The sequence below is a fragment of the Micromesistius poutassou genome (genome assembly GCF_964030765.1).
Source record: "Micromesistius poutassou genome assembly, chromosome: 11".
In the NCBI taxonomy this organism is placed as follows: domain Eukaryota; kingdom Metazoa; phylum Chordata; class Actinopteri; order Gadiformes; family Gadidae; genus Micromesistius; species Micromesistius poutassou.
In genome coordinates, this window is record NC_140281.1 from 4,958,032 (window position 1) to 4,980,709 (window position 22,678).

General features: G+C 47.2%; 1 protein-coding gene across 2 annotated transcripts in view; it reads right to left on the bottom strand.

Moving 5' to 3' along the window:
- Nucleotides 1-7,592: 7,592 nt before the first annotated feature.
- Nucleotides 7,593-22,678, bottom strand: part of boc (BOC cell adhesion associated, oncogene regulated) — a 38,373-nt gene continuing 23,287 nt past the window's right edge. Inside the window, exons 5-18 of one of the 2 annotated variants that reach the window (XM_084474987.1) lie at nucleotides 22,356-22,499; nucleotides 19,901-20,194; nucleotides 16,328-16,606; nucleotides 15,261-15,526; nucleotides 14,511-14,676; nucleotides 14,182-14,250; nucleotides 13,324-13,533; nucleotides 11,221-11,396; nucleotides 10,642-10,864; nucleotides 10,248-10,433; nucleotides 9,720-9,955; nucleotides 9,409-9,494; nucleotides 8,809-8,957; nucleotides 7,593-8,639 (exon numbers count right to left, since the gene is read on the bottom strand). In XM_084474987.1, coding sequence (XP_084331113.1) covers nucleotides 8,437-8,639; nucleotides 8,809-8,957; nucleotides 9,409-9,494; nucleotides 9,720-9,955; nucleotides 10,248-10,433; nucleotides 10,642-10,864; nucleotides 11,221-11,396; nucleotides 13,324-13,533; nucleotides 14,182-14,250; nucleotides 14,511-14,676; nucleotides 15,261-15,526; nucleotides 16,328-16,606; nucleotides 19,901-20,194; nucleotides 22,356-22,499 — 2,687 coding nt within the window. In that variant the 3' untranslated portion in view covers nucleotides 7,593-8,436. Of the gene's footprint in view, nucleotides 8,640-8,808; nucleotides 8,958-9,408; nucleotides 9,498-9,719; nucleotides 9,956-10,247; nucleotides 10,434-10,641; nucleotides 10,865-11,220; nucleotides 11,397-13,323; nucleotides 13,534-14,181; nucleotides 14,251-14,510; nucleotides 14,677-15,260; nucleotides 15,527-16,327; nucleotides 16,607-19,900; nucleotides 20,195-22,355; nucleotides 22,500-22,678 lie in introns of both variants that reach the window. The other variant, XM_084474986.1, reaches the window with a different exon arrangement.

Sequence of the window (22,678 nt, forward strand, 5' to 3'; positions counted from 1 at the left end):
ACCAACCTTAGCAACGAACGACGGGGTGTTGGTTGTCATCTTGAAGCTAAACAAATCTAGTCTGGAAATAAATATATTATTTTATCAACATAATGTATTGTGTTTTTATTATATTATCAGTAAGTAACTACTCAAAATGTAAAAGACTTAAGACTAAACTTGATAGTCTGCTCAACTATAAAGGTGTGCTGACTACCGCCAGGAACGCCTACTTCTCCAGTATCATCAACTTGAATAGAAACAATTCCAATCCAAGTTTATTTTCGACACGTTGAAGAAAACAAAAACAGACTCGGAATGTAGGCTCCTCCCTCTTAGCTGGTCAGTTCATGGATTTCTTTGAAAACAAGATTAAATTGATTAGAGAGGAAATTGATGCTTGCCGTTAGACTGGGTACCCCCAGCCCGTTCTGACTTTACCCCCAGCTTATGACTTTTTATCTCATAATTTTGACTTTTTATCACATTATTTATTATGACTTTTTACCTCATAATTTCGACTTGCAATGGGGATTTTTTTCAACTTTTCATCTTTTTTTTTTTATTTTACCGGCAGGAATGGGCTTCCATAGTGACGAAGCAAGACGATTCTAAACACAAAAAAATTAAATAAAAGGTTAGGGAAAGGGTTAGGAAATAAAGTTACTCAAGCGGCTCAAATAAAAGAAAAAAGCGAAGACGCAAGTTTTTGGCAACGCTGCCAAAGATGACACACTTTTAAACAGCTATTGTTGGGATTCAGACAGGAACAACAATGTTCAAAGCGTTAAACATGCCAGCAAGCTAGCTGTGAAGTGGCGCTAGGTGAAGACCTGTGAGAAGACGTCAATAAGTAGGACTGAAGTGTCAGAAGCGTGTGATGTGGAGAACAATCTATCTTTTCTCTCTCTCTCTTTCTCTCTTTTTCTTTTATATATATATATAGGTTTGTTTGAAATGTTCAATCTCAAGTGCAATGCCAATTGCAACCTCACATATACAAAGTCAATTATTCCTCTTGGCAATATTTGCTAAATATATGGCTGTTTGTGATGTTTTGCTAAGTAGGCCTATATGACTGTTTGTGGGGGTTTACCCTAACTACTTGTCTTGCTGTTATACTGATATTGATTTGATCTTAAAAAAAAAGAATAAACAGTGCTGACATTTTGTCAAAGACAGGTGTTATCTGAAACCTTATCTTACCTTATCTGTTGGGTTCCATCGTGACTATTAGTTTGTGTAGTGCTACACTTAGTGTGTTCTCTGCTTTCCATCTTCATTTTGGAGTAAAAAAGTGCATGCAGGTTTTAAAGTGGAAGATTTTTTTCCTCATCGCCAACCTTTACTTCCACGTGGATTAGCTTTACCTGCCTATCCACCATTCAGTCTGTACATTTTTTTTTTCTGTTCTCTTTTAAAGATCGGATGAGGTGGGCCCCATACATATCTTCACCTTGGGCCCCCAATTTGCTAAATCCACCACTGAGCAGACACTCAGGACATAACTCAGGTTTGGCCTCCTGCCTCACTGAGCGTTGTCTGAAGCCACTGATGGACCAAGAGGTCGGTTAACCTCAGGGTTCACCACCTCACCATGACCTTTGTGACCATTGTAATTAGGTGGAAGAAAACAAGTCACAGTGATCTACTCTGCCTCCAGGCAGCATTGGATCTGGCCACGGATTTGCATAAAATTACTTGTTTATTGTACACAGCAAGGAATTATGGGAGGAATTAGGATGGAATTATCATGATGTGTAGGAAATTAATTATAATATTGAATTAAAGATGCACAACTTGATCCTCTTATCTGCAAGTGTTTTTTTCGTTTTGTTTGCATAAATAAAAATCTGCTAACTTTTTTGAAGTACATTTGATATTTGTTCCCAAATTAGTGCCCTATAATGTGACAACTAATTGTTTCAACAAATACAAACACACCTTCCCTGTGGGGGCTCACCTGCTCTTTTTTTAGGGGTAGATGTGAACACAGAAGGACTACAGAGTAGTGGATTAGAAGGAAGTTCATCAAAAGGGTTTTCTGTCAATAATATTGACCGCTTTGCGATGCGGCTCGTCTGGGCTGTTGTTCCAGAGGAGAGGAGCAGAGACATTAAAGACTGCCTCCCTGTAGGTCTTGGTCCTCCCTGTAGGTCTTGATCCTCCCTGTAGGTCTTGGTCCTCCCTGTAAGTCTTGGTGCTACCTAAAGTTCCTCCCTGTAGGCCTTGGTCCTCCCTGTAGGTCTTGGTTCTCGGCCCCAGCAGCAGTGTAACCTGCTCTTGGCCAGCAGTCTTCATAAGTGCATCACGTATGTTCTCCTGTGCTAGATGTGAGGGCCAGTCCACGCCATGGAGGTCTTCACCAACCTGTCCCTGGACCTGGACCCTGGAGGCTCTGTGGGCCAGGCCCTGGACAGATACTTCACAGTCAGTGCCTGGACCTGGACCCTGGAGGCTCTGTGGGTCAGGCCCTGGACAGATACCTCACAGTCAGTGACCCTCTCTACGTCCCACACCCCCCTGGTCCTCTGCCGTCGATTGTGTTCTGTGTGAGGTTAAAACCCAGGTGTGTCTTGTGTGTTGTTATGTTATAGGAGAGCTCTCTGGAGTACACCTGCCAGTGCGGAGCCAAAACATCTGGCATCCAGCCCTCCTTTCTGACCCTACCTAAGTGAGTGATACTACAAGCTAAGGAAAATGATCTACACAATGTTTTATTCCAGCGTTTGTTTTAACAGGAAGGGGGCATAGTGTAGTAGAGCCTCAATCTGTTTTCACTGTGAATGTGAATCACTGTGAATTCACTATGGTTCTGGACTGAAAGCATCTGCTCACTGAATAGATTGCTAATTGTTATCTTATTGTAATAACTCCTGTCGCTCTACTTGCTCTTGCCTCGTCTCCTGCAGCGTTCTGGTCCTCCACCTCAAGTGCTTCCACTTCACCCTCACTTGGAGGATGGAGAAGGTGGAGGAAGAAGTCCTCCTGTCAAGAGACCTGGGACTCAGCACTGCGACAGGTGCTGTAGCTTTTTCACTGTTCAGATTATCGAATATCTTATCTAGTTTGACCTCGTCTTTCAGTATTATCTGCACATGAAGTGACTATCTAGGACAGACATAGGCAAAGTGCATATGTTGATTTGAATGACTGCATGGAGGAAAATGTATCGCCTTTACTAACTTCAAATTTATTTATTACTATAGAGGCAGGGAATGAGGACAGCAACACCATGGTGAAAAGAAAAGAGAGTGAGAGAGAGACAGATAATAAGCCAATAAGTTATAAGAATGAGTGAATTGAGTAACATGAAGCAAGATATACATCTTAATACTAAATATAATATAATAGCCGCCTTACTCAAGGTTATCTTTGGAAGATCAAACAAGAAAATGTGCAGGAGATGTACTCTGTGTGTTTACATGTTTTTGTCTTGTCGTGCCAACTGTTCAGTATTATATGTGTTTCCTTCACAGGAGACGTACACACTAGTTAGTGTACTGAGCCACATAGGCACTGAAGTTAACTCAGGTGACACACACACACACCCACGGACCTTCAGAGTTTTGTGTATGACAATATTTCATGAATGATTACTGATGATTGTATGAATTAGAGTCAGCTACACGTCCATCCCCAGCAGCACAGCTCTCCTCAGGGCTGGGGCTGCCAGCAGCACACAGACAACATGGACAACGCTCCATTTGACAACACTGTTGTCAAATGCACCGAACACCATGCAGCCTGTCTGTCAGAGTGTGGCTACGTTGGAGGGTGCTACCACCAGTCAGAGGCTTCAGCAGCTGACCAATGGCGGAGAAATCCACTGCCCAGCCCATTAAATTCCAAATACGACCTCAGGTACCCTTACAGCAGGCGAGCATTGCAACACACAACCAAGCACAGCCTGTTCATAGACTTCCACAGCTGCATTCAGCCACTCACACAGACCAATCCCCAGCACCAATGTGCTGTTCCTCCCCAGCCGGCTGTGTTGGCACATTCCGCTGTCATGTCACAACCCCAGCCCTCTGTGCTGCAAACAGCGTCTGTGGTTCCCCAGACAGCCCTGATCCCTCAACCCAAGCCCCAGCCCCTCCCTCAGCCAGCCCTTGTACCCCAGCCTCAGGCGACAGTACTTCCCCTTCTCCAGGCCATGCAGGTGCTGCAGGTCAACCAATCAGGGGCCACCGTGTCTGGGGTGTCCGCTCCACAGAACACCAATAACCAGAGTGTGGTCATCCTACAGCAGGGAAATGCCTGTTCGTCTCAGGCCACAGTTAGAGAGGAACTGCCCAATCAGATGTCATGCCAGCATATCGTCATCATCCAAACCCCCAATCAGACGGCCCCTGCCCAACAGAATCCTCAGGTTGGCATCGTTCCTGCTGCTCTTCCCACTGCAGTGTCTGCTCTCCCCACTCAAATCACAACAACTAACTGCACAACAACTACGGCTAACTTACACACGGTTGGCGGGAAACAGCTGGTGCACATTTTACCACGCCCTGTTCCACCCAAAATGAAGCCCTCCCAGCAGGGAATCCAGGCTTCACCTGCCAAGACTGCTCAGTCTGCCGCCCCACAGACCATCACTGTGAATGGCCAGGTGTTTGCTTTGCAGCCCATGAATACAGCCGATAAAGCAGGCATGCAGGGCGGCAAGAGCACCCTGCAGCTGGTTCAGCCCACACCCGCAGAGGAACCTACCACCAATGTTGCCCTCAATAGTCTAGGGGCTCTAAGCAGTCTCAACAAGAACATCTCCCAAGGCCTGCCGCTGATGATCTCCAGTCAGACTAACCTTCAGAAACCTGTGGTTCCTCCCTCGGTTGTCAAACAGCAGCAGCAACAGCTCACTTCTGTCACCCCTGCCATCAAAGAAGTAGCACTCACTGCCCCCTCCAGACACTTAGAGGCTTCGGCTACACATCCCCTCCCGCCTGTTCCCCTGGCTGATGCCACTTAGGGTTAGATAAAAAAAAGGAGCAAAGTTGTTGCCAAAAAGGGGAAAACAAAATAACCAAGCCCCCCAAGAGGAGAGAAAGCAGACAGGCCCGGATTACTATCACTGGTGCAGCTAGTGGTGCATTAACATCCACTCAGTCAAAGTCACAAAGTCAAAGTCAACAGCGGTGCCAGCAGCCATGGCCATTAAGAGCAATCCAGTGTCAGTGGTCAGCAGTAGCACCGCTGCCTCTAAAGTCCCAGGGCCCCGGACCAATTCACAGGTCACCACTACTGAACCTATCGGGAAGCTTTCGAGGCCGCTCAGCTCCAATGGAAGCTCTAGCACAGGGTTTCTCAACGGGGGCGGCAGCGCCCCCTGGGGGGCGTTCGTAGAACCTAGGGGGGCGCTGGGAACGAACACGGGGGACCTTTCATGGTTTTCAAATATTTTCGGTGCAAAAATAGGATAACTGAAATAAAAAGCCTATCTTCATATGGGTTTCTAACCCCTCTATCGTCACATCTACTTTTTACTTTATGCTCAGTGCCGTCATGATCGCCATAGTAACGCCGATAAACAAATCCACCTCATCTTAGTAGCGTGGTGCTTTCCAAAACTGTTTCGCCCTCCCCTGACTTCCACTGGTTGGTTTGCAGGACATGCAAAGCAAGCGGTGGATGGGGCATTACGCTAAGCAACATGAATCTCATCCATATTACATAGTAAGGCAACACAAGACGTGAATAAAGCTAACTCCGCTTAGCATGCTAATTGTAAACAATAGAACGTGCGCATTACATGTAGACCACTGCAACGTCGCTCATTACGTCTGCGAACCGATAAACACTTACTTTCATAAGGTACGCACACCAACCGGCACATACGCATTTAACACTGATGTTACAGGCGCTTAACTTGTATAGTAACAAACTACTTTAATTACTATTTGGCCGCGAACGAAGCGGATAAAGGCTGCACATGCGCAGCGTTGCTAGGCAACGTCACGTAAACAAAGGGAGTCTTTCGTGCACAAATTGAACCCAAGTTCGCGGGTTAACAGTTCAATAACCAATAAAAATGTACACAAGCACTGTTACGTATTAAACTTCAATAGCTCAATAATAAAACCTTTTAATAAAACTCTGAATACACATCTTCTTGTCCAGAAGAAACCAAAACGGCACAGAAGTTTTTTATTCAAGCAATGTAGCACGAGTTGGAGTGGAGTTGGTAATGGATATAGCCTACCCACGGGTATCGCAATTTAAACAAAATTAACAATAATAATGGGGGGGGGGGGGCGCCAGAGGATCAGGGTAAGGTAAGGGGGGCGTTTGCTCAAAAAAGGTTGAGAAACACTGCTCTAGCAGTTCCAGCAGATGTGCAGTCTCTGGCGTGTGTGCCACAGACAGTCGTAGCATCTCCTCCAGTGTCACTACGGTGTCTACTGTCTCAGCTCCAGTCTGCACCCCCCCTTGTCTTGGACAGCATGGCACCAGTTAGGATTCAGGGCTCCCAGACCACGCTCTCCCAGGCATGCTCCGAGCCACCGCCCCTCCCTCCTCAACGGTTCTGATGTTCTCCATGGCCCCGGACACAACTCCTACAAGTACTGAGCCGAGGAAAAGAGGCGCCGTCTGATTGGCCTGCTGGTCGCCATGGCGAGCAGGGGTTCCTAGTAGTCAGGATACCAGTTGAAGACAGGGGGGGGGGAAGTCCCAATCAAAGATTATGTTCTTTGAGGTTTAAATACGCTGTCTTATGGTCCATATTTTTTTTTTCGTTTTTTTACATCTTCAGGTGGAGACACAAATAAGGAACTTGTGTAATACTTTGGTTCAACTATCTTGTAGTAAATATCCACATTGAGGTTTATAAGATTTCAAACTTCAACTGAGGTTAATCAGTTTTGTTAAATAATACCCAGAAATGTAATTTACTAACTTATATCAGGGTTTAGAATCCATTTTCCCAAGAGCTATTTTGTAAATACCAATGTTTCATACAAGAGTATATATGTATGTATTTGTAAATACAAAGTTGATTAATAAAGTTTATAAGCATCCTTTTCCATGTATCAATGAGGTGGTTGTGTACGTGTTTGTTTCGGTGATTTTTGACCAACCTAGGTGGCGATAGAAGCATCCTTAAAATGCAAGGTTCTACAGCCACTCAATGCAGGCTAAATGTGAAACGTTTTGAGAATATCCAGAGCATTATAGTACTTGTCAATGGTGAAAGGAAAATGTATCTAGAATTTAAATGACCCTTTTCACATTATGTCATTTAGGACATCCCAAAAATAAGTTTGTTGAATTGACATTATCATATATAATCATATACCATTTTTGTGCTGTCATCCAAACCGTCTTGCGATACATTGAACACATTGGTAACATGTTGTCGACCCCTAACCCTATAGGCCTACGTCTTAATACTTTTATATATGACCCATGCTTCAGGATAGTAAATTGTCTCTCGTCCCAAAGTGAGTTGACATAATGAACGAAAAGCAACTCTGGACAAACAAAAACGAATGAATCAACTGTGACACAATGGAAATAAAATAAAAAAGTAGTCTGTACATTTTGATAAGCTTTATTTACATGCAATAGTGCTCCAGCATGCGAACCATGGCAATGGCTAGACTCGTGAGAGATGTAGACTCGGTGTCTCCTTCATTGGGCGGGCTGCTGACCTCAGGCAGAGGCTAATACTTATTTTTCCCGCCATTTCCAGGGAGGCTTGGTGCCAGACCTCCCCATTCGGCAGGCGTTTGGTGACCAGCAGGTAACAATGCTTCAGGACAGCCCCCACTTCAGCTTATGAACGACTGTAAAAATGTCAATTTCCAGAATCTCTCCCATTAAGTGATGCTAAAAACAAAAAAAATACTCATGATGCAAAGAATAAATAACTATACAATATATAGAATCTCTTTGAACACTAGACTACTGGAACATGACGCTTGTTCATTTTGCATACACATGTTACAAGTTTTGTTAATGCCGCACGACACTCAATACATTTGTGTTATTTCTACACAGAGAGACAAACCTCTGGAGCCGGGGTAGGAAGACGTGAGGAGAACTCAGTGTTCACGTCCTCTGAATCTGCAGGACTACAGCATGAGGAGAGCTCAGTGTTCACGTCCTCTGACTCATACTGTCTGCAGTGAAATGTTTAGGAATGATGTGGAGCCAGAATCCTGTGAGTGCTTAATACTGAGGACCATACATATATATACCTACGCCATATATATATAGATTACCTACACCATATATATATATATATATATATATATATATATATACCTACGGCCCACTGAACCAAGAGGAAAAGAGAATAATATCTCAATCATTTGAGGAAGCTTGTATAAAGAATCCTTTTCAATATGAAAATAAAACATATGTACAGGTAATATTAACATATTTATGTACAAAATGCATAAATATATAAATATCTGTGATACAAAAATAAATATCTGGTCGTTCTCTCTCTTCTTATGAATCTGCTGAGTCGCTCGTCCCTTCGTCGTCCAGGGCCCCCTCGCTAAGGGCCCCTCCCTCGCCGAAGGCCCCCCCCTTGCTGGGGACCATGTCTACCTCCTCCAGCGAAACATTCTGGGACTGCGGCGTGGTGGCCGCTGAGGAGGAGGCGGTGAAGTTTCCTTCGTCTTCGAGGGCCAAGTGAGGGAAGGACGTGTCTAGAAGATAATAAATCAGCAATTTTAGATGTTAACCCTGAGGACATTGCAAAATGTTATTTTACATGGTAATGTATAAATGGTAATGTATCCTAACGAAATAGCATTTATTAAATAAGCAACTGATGCTCATTGTATGTATATACAATATGTGGGGTTGAAACAATACCTTTAGTGAAACCCTCTGGTTCGTTATCCCCATAAAAGTGGGCGTCATCCTCTATATCCTGTACGCTAATTGGCTGATGGGAAGGGTGGAGAAGCTGAAGGGTGGAGTCGTCGGAGGGGCAGAAATCCTGTCTGTGGTGCTCAGGGGCACTAAGGCAGGAAAAGGAAACAATATTTAGTAACTTCATTTTAGTCATTTATATATTTGGTAATTTCTTATATATAAATATGCATATTTCATCAGAGTCCTGGTTTAAGATAAGATGTCCTTAATTAATCCCAGCTGGTAGATATGGGTTTGTCATCGATGAAGGTAATGCTATTGATTTGTATTTGAATCTCAAACAACCAGAGAACCAAGATATGCTTTTGGTGAAAGAGTCGCTCCAGTATAAATCAGTTGGTGAACCACTTCTTCTTCTGCAGTGGTCATTTCTTCCTCCCTCTTCCTCATTTGTCTTGATTCTCCCCACTAAGCCCCCTCCCCCTGACCCCCAGAGCGAGGCGGTGGTCCGCAGCACACAGCAGTGTGTGTACCTGGTGGAGCAGCAGTGTGGTGGTGTCTGTACCTGGTGGAGCGGCAGTGTGGTGGTGTGTGTACCTGGTGGAGCAGTGGTATGTCGGCAGGTGTCCGTTGGACATGTGGTGTGGCAGCAGCGTGTTACACTCCATATCCCTGTCCCTCTCCTCCTGAGACCACAACACACGCAGGATGAGCCACCATGTCCTTCTCACAGCAATCATATCATCTCATGGTCGTGTATGAATAACCATATTTATTTTCGACATGAACTATTGTTGCCAGTGTGTTAGTTCAAAGGAAATGTTCCCTCTTGTGTTATGTGTGTGATGTTATAAATATTTCTCCTGCCAATGAAGCAGATAATTGAAGACAGCTTGTTGTTTCCTCACCTGGTGGAACCCCGGGATACAGTGTGGAGGGGGGAGGTGGGGTTTGCCGTTGGGGTTGTACACTCTGTTGGGGGTGTACTCTTCATTGGAGGGGCTGTGATGGTGGGGGGGCCCACTGTGGGGGTCCAGGGGGCAGTGCCCCAGGCCCAGGGGCCTCCCCTGCAGCGGGACCATGGTGTACTGGCAGGAGGACACCGCTGGCGCTACCGCCAGGAAGCCCAGGTCCGACGTTTGCTCTGAGAACGAGAGACGCCCAGCGTTACATAGAGCAGAGCTAGAGGGCCGGAGGCTGAGAGACGCCCAGCGTTACATAGAGCAGAGCTAGAGGGCCGGAGGCTGAGAGACGCCCAGCGTTACATAGAGCAGAGCTAGAGGGCCGGAGGCTGAGAGACGCCCAGCGTTACATAGAGCAGAGCTAGAGGGCCGGAGGCTGAGAGACGCCCAGCGTTACATAGAGCAGAGCTAGAGGTAGCGTATGTATTTAATAAGTCTATCTATCTATAGGTTCATGTGCTGGTGTCTCCTCACTCTGCTTGGCCCAGGTTCTCCACAGGCAGAAGGGGATGAAGGCCACGATGATGAAGACAAAGGCGCCCAGGACCACGCCCACTATGAGGTAGGGCAGGTCGCTTGGGCGCGGCACTGCCCCACCTGAATGCTCCGGCCCGTGGTGAGGAGTCTCTGATGGGAGGGGGCGCTGGTGGTGAGGGCGAGCTGGGGGGAGAGAGAGAGAGAGAGAGAGAGACAGAGAGAGAGAGAGAGAGAGAGAGAAACATTAATTGATGGACCATGTGACATAGCAGTCTATTGGTGGCAGTCCGTTGGTATAATATAAATTTGGCATAAACCTGAGATTAATTTCAGCAACACAAGCAGACAGCCCATCAGTGTGAGGCTGAGGAAGGCTCCTCGAGGCCCATACCTTTGGTCTCCAGGATGACCACGTTGCCAAACTCGCTCTCCCCGCCCTCGTTGAAGCACTGCATTTTGATGTCGTAGGCAGTCTCGGGCTGCAGGTCGGTGATGGAGTGCCAGTAGCGGTCCCCCTCCACCACATCCTTCTTGTAGTCACTGTCGTTGTCGCTGTCCGTGGGCCGGTAGAAGATGTAGAAGCCGTAGATGGGCGTGTTGTTCACCGGGGCGTACTGCACCGTGGGACGGGGAACAGAGGTTATAATGGGAAGGTGGCTGCTTCAGGTACACCAGCAGCAGGATTAGGATCATAAGTGGGTCTGTTTGGTCTGTTTGTCATGGTCACTTTACTTAGTAGAATACATGTGTAAAAGTGGAAGAAGAGAGTTAGTGATACTCAACTCTTACACCCAAAGGCTGATCCTGTCTGTCTCTGTCTGTCTGTCTGTCTGTCTCTCTCTCTCTCTCACTCTCTCTCTCTCCCTCCATCTATTTTTTGGGGTCTCTCTCCTCTCCTTTTCTTTCTAGTTTTTGGGGTCTCCCTCTCTCTGTCTCTCTCGCTCTCTCTCGTGTTTATCGTCTCTCTTACCGTCCACTTGAGGATGATGGCGGTCTCGTTGATGGCCTCGTTGTAGGTGATGTAGGGTCCGTCCACGGGCCTCTCATTGGTCCGCCCCCCCACCACCGTGTAGGCCTTGGACGGAGCGCTGGGGGGGCTGCAGCCAATCACGTTCACCGCCACCACGCGGAACTTATAGGACGTACCTGCAGGAGGGGGGGGGGGGGGGGGGGGGGTTAAGTGCTCTGCGTACTGCTTATAGGGGCAGACCCCCGACCAAACAGAATGAGGTTCTTTATGACTAATGATAGAGAACCGCACATGTTTTCTTTCTGCCTCACGGTAAAAGTCCACATGTTGTGATTGCGATAATGATGAACTGTGGTCGTTAGGGAAACAACCAAAACAACTGTGATTGACCAATCAGAGCGGGGAGGGGGGGCATGGGAATGCAATTAGGCAGAAACGCTTTCCTTTTAATAACAAAAAAATATATATGTGTATATATATATATATCAACGTATACCGTATATCGTATATCGTTATTTGAATATAAAAAAATATAAAAATTATATAAAAAATTATAATATTCAAAAGAATATTAGGCAGCCCTTAATATTCAAACCTTTTATGGGCATTATTTTTTGTAAACGGGACGTAGACCGACTCATTTCACGGATTCCTGTGAGACCAGGTTGCCTTAATTACATCTGTCGCATATTTAAGGTGAAAACTAAATGTCAACGGAAAGAGGCGGTGGTTGCAAAAAGTATTTTGATCGCTTATTAAGTTCACTCGTTGCTTATAATGGTTTATTCATTTCCCAGTATCATTTCCTTAATTTAGAAGACTGTTTTGTTAATTTTTGAATTGTAAAATAAATAAAATAATTTTTTGAAGTTGCAGGTTTTTGAAATTATTGGAAGCGAGTCGAGCTGACCTTGCCTGCTGTACCCACGGCCCAAAATAAAGAACAGCCGAGACAATATCCTTAATTAAAACATGCTGTTTAATTTGGCCTCAATTGGTATACGGATGTGAACTTGGAATGAACATGCACAACAGGGATTTCTAAAGGTTACTATCGAGTTCACTCACCGTGTGCCTATTGCTTTACAACATTTCCACCCTCTCCATCAATCAACATATTTTTAGGCTTCAGTGAACTATGCTATTGCTTTTATAAATAAATAAACAGTTAAAGTTAGGCACGGCGTGATACGGAACTCTCCAAACTGATTGGACGTCATAGCAGTCATGTATATGCCCATTATAAAACGGGTGGCTTAAATCAAGCGATCTGATTGGTTCCCAACTGTTGTATATTGAGCGTATACACACAGCTATGACGCCCGTTCAGTTTACAGAGTTCAGTATCACTCCGCGCCTAACTCTAACTGTTGTTTATGTATATATAAAAGCGATAGCGTAGTTCACTGAAGCCTAAAAAACATGTTGATTGCTGGAGAGGGTGGAAATGTTGTAAAGCAATAGGCACACGGTGAGTGAACTCGATAGTAGGCTAAATTGCCGGTGAACCAAGCCACCGTCTCCAGCCTAGCCTTCTCTCTGAAGGACACTACAGTGTGTTGCATAGCAACCGCCGTACACTTTGCAGGCAGCCAGGAGGGACTACTTTTTTGTATTTGTTAAAAAAAAATGCTTTTCCGACTTTCTCACTTTTTCAAAATTGAGGGTGTCTATGACTTTAATTTCGCCATACTTATGTAACCGTTTTATAAAAGCAATAGATCACTTCAGTCAGTGAAATGTGCTCATTATACCACAGCCTGTCGTGATCTATTGCTTAATTATACAACAGGTAGGAACCAATCAGATCGCTTGATTTAAACCACCCATTTTATAATAATACATATTCAAATATATTTGAATATTAATATTAATAAACAAACAAACCAAATATGATTTTTGGGCAAAATTCAAAGCCCTAGTATATATATATATATATATATATATATATATATATGATCTACAGTGTCTAATGACTAGAGTCATGATATTGTATGTATATATACACACATATATGTAACATTGTGTAGAAAGCGTGGGTTTCTTGCTCTCATCAACAACGGTGGGCTCATGACTTCAAAGCGTGCGACGTGATGGACGAACCTTTCTCCAGGGCGGCGATCTCCACAGAGAGGCGTGAGGGCGGGATGTTGGCCACGGCGGTGACCCAGTCTTCCCCCACCTTCTTCACCTTCTTATACTCCACCCGGAACCACTGGATGGGGAAGCCCCGGTTACCACGCGGGATCCACGTCACGTAGGCCGACGTCTCTGTCGCCGTGGAGATGGTGGGCTTGTCCGGGGCCTCGGGGGCTGTGGGGGGAGAGGCGAGAGAGGGTTAACTTGAGGTGTGTGTGTGTGTGTGTGTGTGTGTGTGTGTGTGTGTGTGTGTGTGTGTGTGTGTGTGTGTGTGTGTGTGTGTGTGAACCAACAGCATTTGAACATGAACATGAACCAACAGGAGACGTGCACACACAGAGACACTAACTCAGCATGGACGCAGAACCACAGACGAGGACACAGGAGGACAAAGAGTATGTACAAAATAAAAGTTCAAAATGATCTTGACTGAAAAAAAAAAAGCGTTCAGTAAAATGTTTACAATCACTTACTCAGAGCTCATCCTTCAGTGAGTGAGACAAGCAGAGAGGAAACATTGTGTTAGTCACTAGTGGTGAGGAAAGAGGAGACATTGTGTTTTTCACTAGTAGTGAGGAGAGAGGAGACATTGTGATAGTCACTTGTAGTGAGGAGAGAGGGATACTCTGTTTGTCACTAGTAGTGAGGAGAGAGTAGCAGAGAGGAAACATCAGTACAACTCTCGAGGTTAGTGTCTGTTGGGACCGGCTGCTTAGCAGAAGGTATGAGGAGGGAGGAGGGGGGAGAAGGGAGGAGAGAGGAGAGAGGGGGGAGGAGGGAGAAGAGAGAAGAGGGGGGAGGGAGGAGGGAGGAGGGACTCACGGGAGAGGCTGGGCGAGGGGACGGCAGCAGTCTTGGGTGGGTCATTTTGACCCCCTGGAACCCTGCGGCCTACAGGTCAACACAAACAGCACTTCACTTAACACTCAACACTTATGAAGCCACAACTACTACAGATAACGTCACGGTGCATATCTTTATGTTTGTTACTTTATTAATGTGACACCAACCCAAGGTTTAGATCCTGTGTCTAAAGAGGTTAGCAGTGTAGCACACGTGTGTGTGTGTGTGTGTGTGTGTGTGTGTGTGTGTGTGTGTGTGTGTGTGTGTGTGTGTTTGCGTGTGAGCATGGCTGTGTGTCCGTCCCCTACCTCTGCCGGTCCTGAAGGTCATCATGGCCGGCTGGCCCAGGCCAGCACAGTTCTTGGCGGCCATCTCCACCTCGTACAGGCTGTCGGGCTGCAGCTTGGCCAGCATCAGCTTGTGGAGCGAGCCCGAGATACGGCTGGAGGTCCACTCGCCCAGGGCATCGCCCAGCTGGGGGAGGAGAGAGGAGAGAGGAGAGAGGAGAGAGGAGAGGAGGGGGGAAAGGAGGGGGGAGAGAGGTGAGAGGAGAGAGGGGAAAGGAGGGGGGAAAGAGGTGAGAGGAGAGGAGGGAAGGAGAGGAAAGGAGAGGAGAGAAGAGGAGAGGGGAGAAGAGAGGAGAGGAGGGGGGAGAGGAGAGAGAAGAGGAAAAGAGGAGAGAGGAGAGGAGGGAAGGAGAGGAAAGGAGAGGAGAGAAGAGGAGAGGGCAGAGGAGAGAGGAGAGAGGAGAGGAGAGAGGCGAGAGGAGAGGAGAGAGGACCTTCAGCTTAGGGTACTCAAGATAGGTGTGTGTCCTTGTATCTCAGATAAGATTCAGCTGTTCATGAATATGAATGCAGCAAGGACCATAATAGAAAACAGATAGAACTTGATAGAACGTAATAGAACCTGTAGGGCCTGATAGAACCTGATAGGACATTTTATTACACTGACCGATGTTAGATGTTAACATGTTTGTTGTACTGATGTGTCTCTCGTGATACACAGACACCAGGCCTCGTGAGTACGACTGACCAGTCAACCCCTGATCTGCTTACCTTCCGGTACTTGACCATGTACTCCAGGACGGGCGCCCCCCCGTCCCCCCGCGGCCGCCACGTCAGCTCGTAGAAGTCGGCCTTCCCTGTGCGGGGCTGGCTCAGGATGATGGGGGCTTCTGCCGGGAAGATATGCCCAGGCAGCTCAGAGCAGTCCAGGGGCAGCAGGGCCACGGGGCCCCCGGGGCTCAGGGCCTGCTTCCGCAGCACCTTGTCGGGGCTCAGCGGCCTCAATACGGAGGGCAGCTTGGCGCGCGACGGGCTCCCTGCAGACAGATGAGTTATGTTGTTTACAAAGAGCCCCTTTCACACACCCAGTCTATCGCAGAAATGTTCCGGGACCTCCCCTGCATGGGGTCGTGTGTGACGGGAACAGGGGTCAATCCCGGAGATCTCCCTCGTGAGAGATATGCCTTGTGGGGGTTCGATAACACTATCAACACAGCTTCTTTGTTTGCAAACAAGCTCCTTTTTTCAAGAATGTCTTGAAATTGGTTCTAAAGTAATGGAGCTGCTCTTAGTCTGCTGCTCTGAAGGGGGCTGGCCTCCATAAAGCTGCAGTACCGCCCCCTGCTGGCCTCCATAAAGCTGCAGTACCGCCCCCTGCTGGCCTCCAGAAGGACTGCAGTACCGCCCCCTGCTGGCCTCCAGAAGGACTGCAGTACCGCCCCCTGCTGGCCTCCAGAAGGACTGCAGTACCGCCCCCTGCTGGCCTCCAGAAGGACTGCTGGTGATCCCTGTCTATTCATGCTTTGCTATGAGTGAAAATCACTTGCTGTGCCTGGAAGGTTATCCCAGTAATTTACCAGGAACAATGTGTGAAAGAGTCTTAAGGTAGAGTTACATAGTTTATATAGGTTAGGGTTATGAGTTATACAGTTTAAATAGATTGTTTTTGGTCAGGTATCTAGTTGATAGTTAAATAGCTAATTGAGGTTATGGTTGATTATGTTTATCAGGGATATTTAGAGTATATAAGTTAGGGTTGGTTATGGTTATGGTAGTTATATAGTTAATACAGGCTTCGGTCGGCACAGACCACTCGATCGGCTCCTGAGGGCCCTCACCCGTCGGCACGGTGACCAGGCGGGCGGAGGCCTGCGCGCTGCCCACGCCATTCTCGGCCATGCACTGGTAGAGGCCCTGGTCCTGGGGGCCCACGTTGAGGACTCTCAGGGCACGGGCTGTGACGCGGTGCCGTGGCGACGGGGCCAGGGGCCAGGCATTGTGCAGCCACACCACGGCGGGCGCCGGCTTGCCCCGCGCCTGGCAGCTGAAGCGCACCGTCTCGCCCCAGAACACCTCGTCCTGCTCCTGCTGCAGCTCCACCGTCACCTGGGGGGGCTCTGTGGGGGCGGGAGACCGGGCTTAGGGCGGGAGGAACCAAATAATGCGTGTGCAATGCATATACAAGTGGGTGGGATTGCATGCGTGTGTATAAAACAGTGTGTGTGTAGGTGAGTGCGTGCCTGTGTGTGCGTGCTACATATTGACATTTTCAATAGAGCCGTGTATTCCGAGGCAGCAAGAGGGCAGGTCTCCAAGCGGAACACATTGAGTCCATGTAAGTGAGTGGGTGTACGTATCCACCACTCAAATCTAGTATAGGCACAATGTGTGCATGTCCATTAGGGGTGTAACGATACACAAAATTCACAATTCGGTACGTACCTCGGTTTTTAAAGCACGGTTCGGTATATATGTATTTTGGTACAGCAGTTTTTTGTTTTTTTTGGTTTTGATTTGATTTATTAAATTGTATCAGACAAATACCTTACACAAATGAAAAGACATCAAATACAATTGAGGATAAAAACACAATAAAGTCCAGGACTTATTTCCATTGTGGTCCTCAACACAAAACATCAGACAAATCTTTTTTTTTTTCGGTACGTACCGAAATTAAACGTGCATCGAACCGTTAGACCCGTACCGAAGGATTTTGGTATGGATATGTGTATCGTTACACCCCTAATGTCCATGCATCTGTGTGTGTGTGTGTGTGTGTGTGTGTGTGTGTGTGTGTGGGTTAAGCACATATGCGTATGTAGCAGGGGGAGGCGGGCGAGGCTGGGCTAGCCAGTTGATGGTTGGCTGCCTGTGAATCAGGGGAGAGACAGAACTCATTAGAGCTCTCTGGTTCTAATTAAGACCAGCTGGAGCAAGAACAAGCCCGCAACACACACACACACACACACTCACATACACACGCCCCTCTCTCGAGCTTGTTCCCTCTTTTGCATTTGTTTTCTGTCCTCCCTTTTTCCCCCTCTCTCTCTCTGCTCCTTCTCTCACTTTTCTCTCTCCATCCAAGTCTCTCTTTCTTTTCTCTTGCTTTTTTTCCCTCTTGTGCACAGGGGACACTTACACACTCACAAACACAAACACAGCAAATCATTGGGAAAACATCTTTACGTCATCTATAACGAGGGGCACTCAACCCCGCCCGGGCGGGGTGGGGGGGGGACAGAAAACAACCTCCCTGTCTTGAGGGCTAGCATGCCCCAGTGCCAGCACACACATGAAGCCCTGTCTCTGCCAAACTGCAGTCTAGCGCTTGTGTTTTTTTGGGCTTTAATACATGAAAGAGACTAAACTTAAGTATTGGAAGAGAGAGAAATGATCCCAGAGTGAGGGGTGTTGACTGAGGGCACACAAGAGGTGGTTTATAAGGGAGAAGTACTGGTTCTGTTGGTGCAGAACCAGTCTGGACTGGTTCTGTTGGAGCAGAACCAGTCTGCAGGGGAAGGTTTGTTGTAAAAGCGAATCCCTCATAAGCCTTTAAAACAACATAAATCGAAGCCAAACAACAACACTTATTAACTCCAGTTTGAATAACACAACCTGATATTAAAGCAGTGGTTCTCAAACTTTTTCGGTCACCCCCCACTTTGGACAAGGGGGAATGTTCAAGCCCCACCTGCCCCCATCGCCCCAACACAACGCTAACGAAATACGCCAAGCTTAACATCTCCACATTTATTGAAGTAACATCAAGTTACATCATGTTGTATCTAAATTCTAACTCAATAACATCAAATAACAGCAAGTTCAACAATAGAGAAAATAAAAGTGCAGCTGTGTCAAGACTTGTATCAAGTTCAGAAAAAGAGAAAATAAAAGTGCCACTTTGCAATCTGGTAAAAAAAAATAAAAAAAGACGAGCAATGCATTTGGCAAGACAGGTGAGCAATTGAACTCATGAGACCTATACCTGCATGAGTGGCTGCAAAGCTGCAAGCTTAAAATGTTCAAATGTAGGCCTATTTCAAATATAAAAAAAAATCATTATTAGTGACACATCTACAAAATATGCGAGCAGTGCCCCCCGGCCGAGAAGAGAGCTGGAGTGTCAGCGGACACGCTATGGGACGGGGAGGATTCCAGTGACGAGGCTCTGAATCGGGACGAAGCTGCTGCTTGATTACAACACCTAAAGACGACTCTGTCGGTGTGTGATCGCGGTGGGGAGAAGCACGGTCGTTCGTTTCCCAATATCGCTCAGATTGACAGATTTATCCTCGCCACCCCTGCTCAGTGCGTCCCGCGCAGCAAGAGAGCGAGACTTCTCCGGTGCTGGATCTGATATTCAGGTCGGATGTGGTTTTAAGTTGTGCGGGTATAAGGACGGGTGCGGGTTTGCAAAATGAGAGCCGTGCAGGACTCCGTCTCTCCGTCCCGCTCTGCCTCTGGCTCACACACGCTCTGCCCCCAGCCCCCGCTCTTCCGCTCGCGTCACTTTTTAAAATCCCCTTCAGCGAGAAACATGTATTTGCCACATCTTGCTCCGACTGTTTTTGACTGACTAAATTTAAAATGTTTAGCCACCCTGGCCTACAGGCAGGTTAACGAGCACAGCGACGCGGCGCCCCCGATGTAGAATGACGAGTTGGAGCGCGGCGACAGCACTTATTTTATAGCATGTATATATCTTATAGCGACATTCTGCTTGAAAATACGAGATATGACTTTTGGTCCATATCGCCCAGCCCTACTGTCAAGCCTTCACTCCTACCATAAGAAATGTGGAGTTTTCAGTGAAATTTCCTCCCGTTTGTCGCGCCCCACCTGTCACGTCTCTGTTCCCCACCAGTGGGGCGCGCCCCACACTTTGAGAACCGCTGTATTAAAGTATCTTGTTTGCGTGTCACACACACACACCTAGACCACTCTGCTACACACACACACACCTAGACCACTCTGCTACACACACACACACACCTAGACCACTCTGCTACACACACACACACACACACCTAGACCACTCTGCTACACACACACACACACACACCTAGACCACCTCTGCTACACACACACACATAGCCAGTCCACCTCTGCTACAAACACACATACACACGCACACACACACACACACACACACACACACACACACACACATACACACCCAGTCCACCTCTGCCACACACACACACACACACCCAGTCCACCTCTGCTACACACACACACACACACACACGCACACACACACCCAGACCACCTCTGCTACACACAGACACACACCCAGTCCACCTCTGATACAAACACACACACACACACACACACACACACACACACACACACAGTCCACCTCTTCTACACACACACACTCCCCCACACCCCCATCCAGGTCGGGGGCTCACCGAACACCTGCACGTCGTACAGCACGGCGGCCTGCCGCGGCGAGCCCATGCCGTTGTGGGCGCGGCACGCGTAGGTGCCCGAGTCGCCCTCGCCAGCCGCGTCGATCAGCAGGTTGCTGAGCAGGAAGCGTGTGTTGTTATGGCGACGCAGGTCCTGGCCGTCCTTGGCCCAGGTGACCAGCGGTGCCGGGACGCCACTGGCCACGCACTCCAGCACCAGCCGCTGGCCCTTGGTCACCATGATGGAGCGCGAGGCGGGGGGGTAGGTGATGCGGGCCGCCTCCGGGGTGGCGCCTTTGGGAGGTGGGGGGGGGGGGGGTGTCAGATCCAAGGTGATCATCAACTTCAGACTCAAGAGGTTTTGAAAAATATTGCAGGTGACTTATAGTTTGTTCCAACGTGATTTAAGGATCTCAAAGAACGGCGGCCATTGTTCCTGTAGATCTCAACACTCGTGTGCGTTTACATGACACTCAAGAAAGTCGACTTATTGGATTAGTCCAACTATGATTGGATTACTAAGATGCATGTATACACCTTAGTCGAGCTATACTCAAATCGAATTGGGTTACTCATAGTCGAATTAAGACCCCTAGATAATGCGATTCATAGTCGAGCTAAGCGTGCATGTAGCCAATTGAATTGGCTTATGCGTTGATTTGCGTTCTGTGCATGCTCGAGATCTTTTCCCGGGGCCGTGAGTAGAAGGAGACGATAGTCTTGTTGTTGTTGTCGCCGCCGTCGGATAAGGGATAACGAGAAACGGCGATTTATTTAAAAAGGTGGCGCAGAAGATGGAGGAAGCCGGTGAATGTAGTTACCCCCTTTAAGAATTGTGTCCCGGCCGCGGGAGCGCGCATGGCATACATTCATTAAAGGTGGGAGCACACAGACACTACGCTTCCATTTCACCCAAGGCTGAATTAAAAGTACATGTTTTTCTAAATGTGGGTCATCAACGAGGTTGTAAAGTAGTAACTTCGGGCACATCTGTCAAAATAAATGTTTTTTTCTCCCGACATGTTTACGATCTTTATTCATTCATTGCGCCGTGGCGGGGAATGTATACGGACGGGCGGCGGAGGGGCTGCTCCGGTGGGAGAAAGATGTTTTCAGCAGACAGCTGTCAACTAACTTTGGGTCGGCGATTTATTTAAAAAGCTGGCGCAGAAGATAGTTAGTTAGTTAGTTATCCTTTATTTATCCCTTTTTGGGGGAAATTCTTTCTCTGCTTTTGACCCATCTGGGAGCCGGTGAACACCCAGAGCAGAAGATGGAGGAAGCCCGGTGTCGTGCCAATGTAGTTACCCCCTATAAGGAGTGTATCATCATCAACGTGCATTCAGTACACACTACGCTTCGATTTAACCCAAGGCTGAATTAAAAGTCCATGTTTTTCTAAATGTTGCTCATCAACGAGGTTGTAAAATAACTACAATCTTTATTCATTCATTGCGCCGCGGCCGAACTGACGGGGGTATTCGCTGATATTATGAATCTTACAGACTGCGTCGGGTTCTCAGACTCTCTGGTACTTCCACAACAAGTAAAGACTCCTAGTCTGGTTTATCTCGCCCATTGGGAAAAGGAATTGGGGGAAATTAACTTTGGCTTTGACTCTCTGAAGTCCAGATTGAAACGCGACATGGAGGAGAAAGCGATGTTTCAGCAGACAGCTGTCAGTTCACTTCGGGTCCATATAATTTCTCCGACGCTCCATTGTTCCGACCTCTCGATCGTACGCGGACTGCTCCGCCGGCAGAGCAGCCGGAGGAGTCGGCATACGACCGAGAGGTCGGAACAATGGAGCGTCGGAGAAATGATATGGACCCGAAGTGAACTGACAGCTGTCTGCTGAAACATCGCTTTCTCGAATGAGTTTGTTGTTGCTGGTGACGTAAAGAGGTCAACCGGTGGCTCTATTACCACTAGTTGAAATGGGCACAGTGCCACCTATCGTACCGGGGCATGACACGCTTTGGCCAATGAATCGATTTACTCACCGCCATGTATACTCAGACAATTGCAGTTGTCCAATTGAAGAGCATAATGGAGCTATGGCTTTAATCTAATTAAGCTGTGCATGTAAACGTACTGACTGTCACCCCGGACACCCAGTTTGTAACGTTCATAATACTACCAATGATAGGGCTATCATCATTGTGTTCCATCATTCGAACATAGATAATGACTAAACCTCCTCATCCCAAAATGACCCATATCCGGGCAAAGCCCCTTCCCCCCAATTGCAAAGATGTTTTAAGGCATTTAAACATATAAGATAAAGATAAAGCAGTCATGTGACACCCCAAAAAAGATTTGACTATCAACTTTTAGTCTATCATCGCTTAATATTGTTAGCTAAACGAAAGCACTCCTCAAAGCGATGCTACATTAATGTGTGTGTGCCTGATACACACGTGTGTGCATTGACACGTGTGTGCAGGAGACTCACGGCGGATACGGAGGCGGTCGGCCGACGCCGAGGTCTTGACCTCCTGGGTGACGGGGTTGTAGGCGGCACACTTGTAGGGCCCGGCGTCGTCCTCCGTGGCATTGGCGATCTGCAGGTTCCCCGACGGCATGATGAGGTAGTTCCCTGGGGGACGAGAACCACAACCACAAACGCTTTAATGGTCATGGAGGCTTTGATATACAAGGGGTGACCTTGAGCTGTATGGTGCAGAAATACAAGATACTAAATAAAAAGGGATAAATATGAAAAACAAATCTAAAACAGGAATGGATTAAGTTGAGAAGATTACAGTTATAGATTCG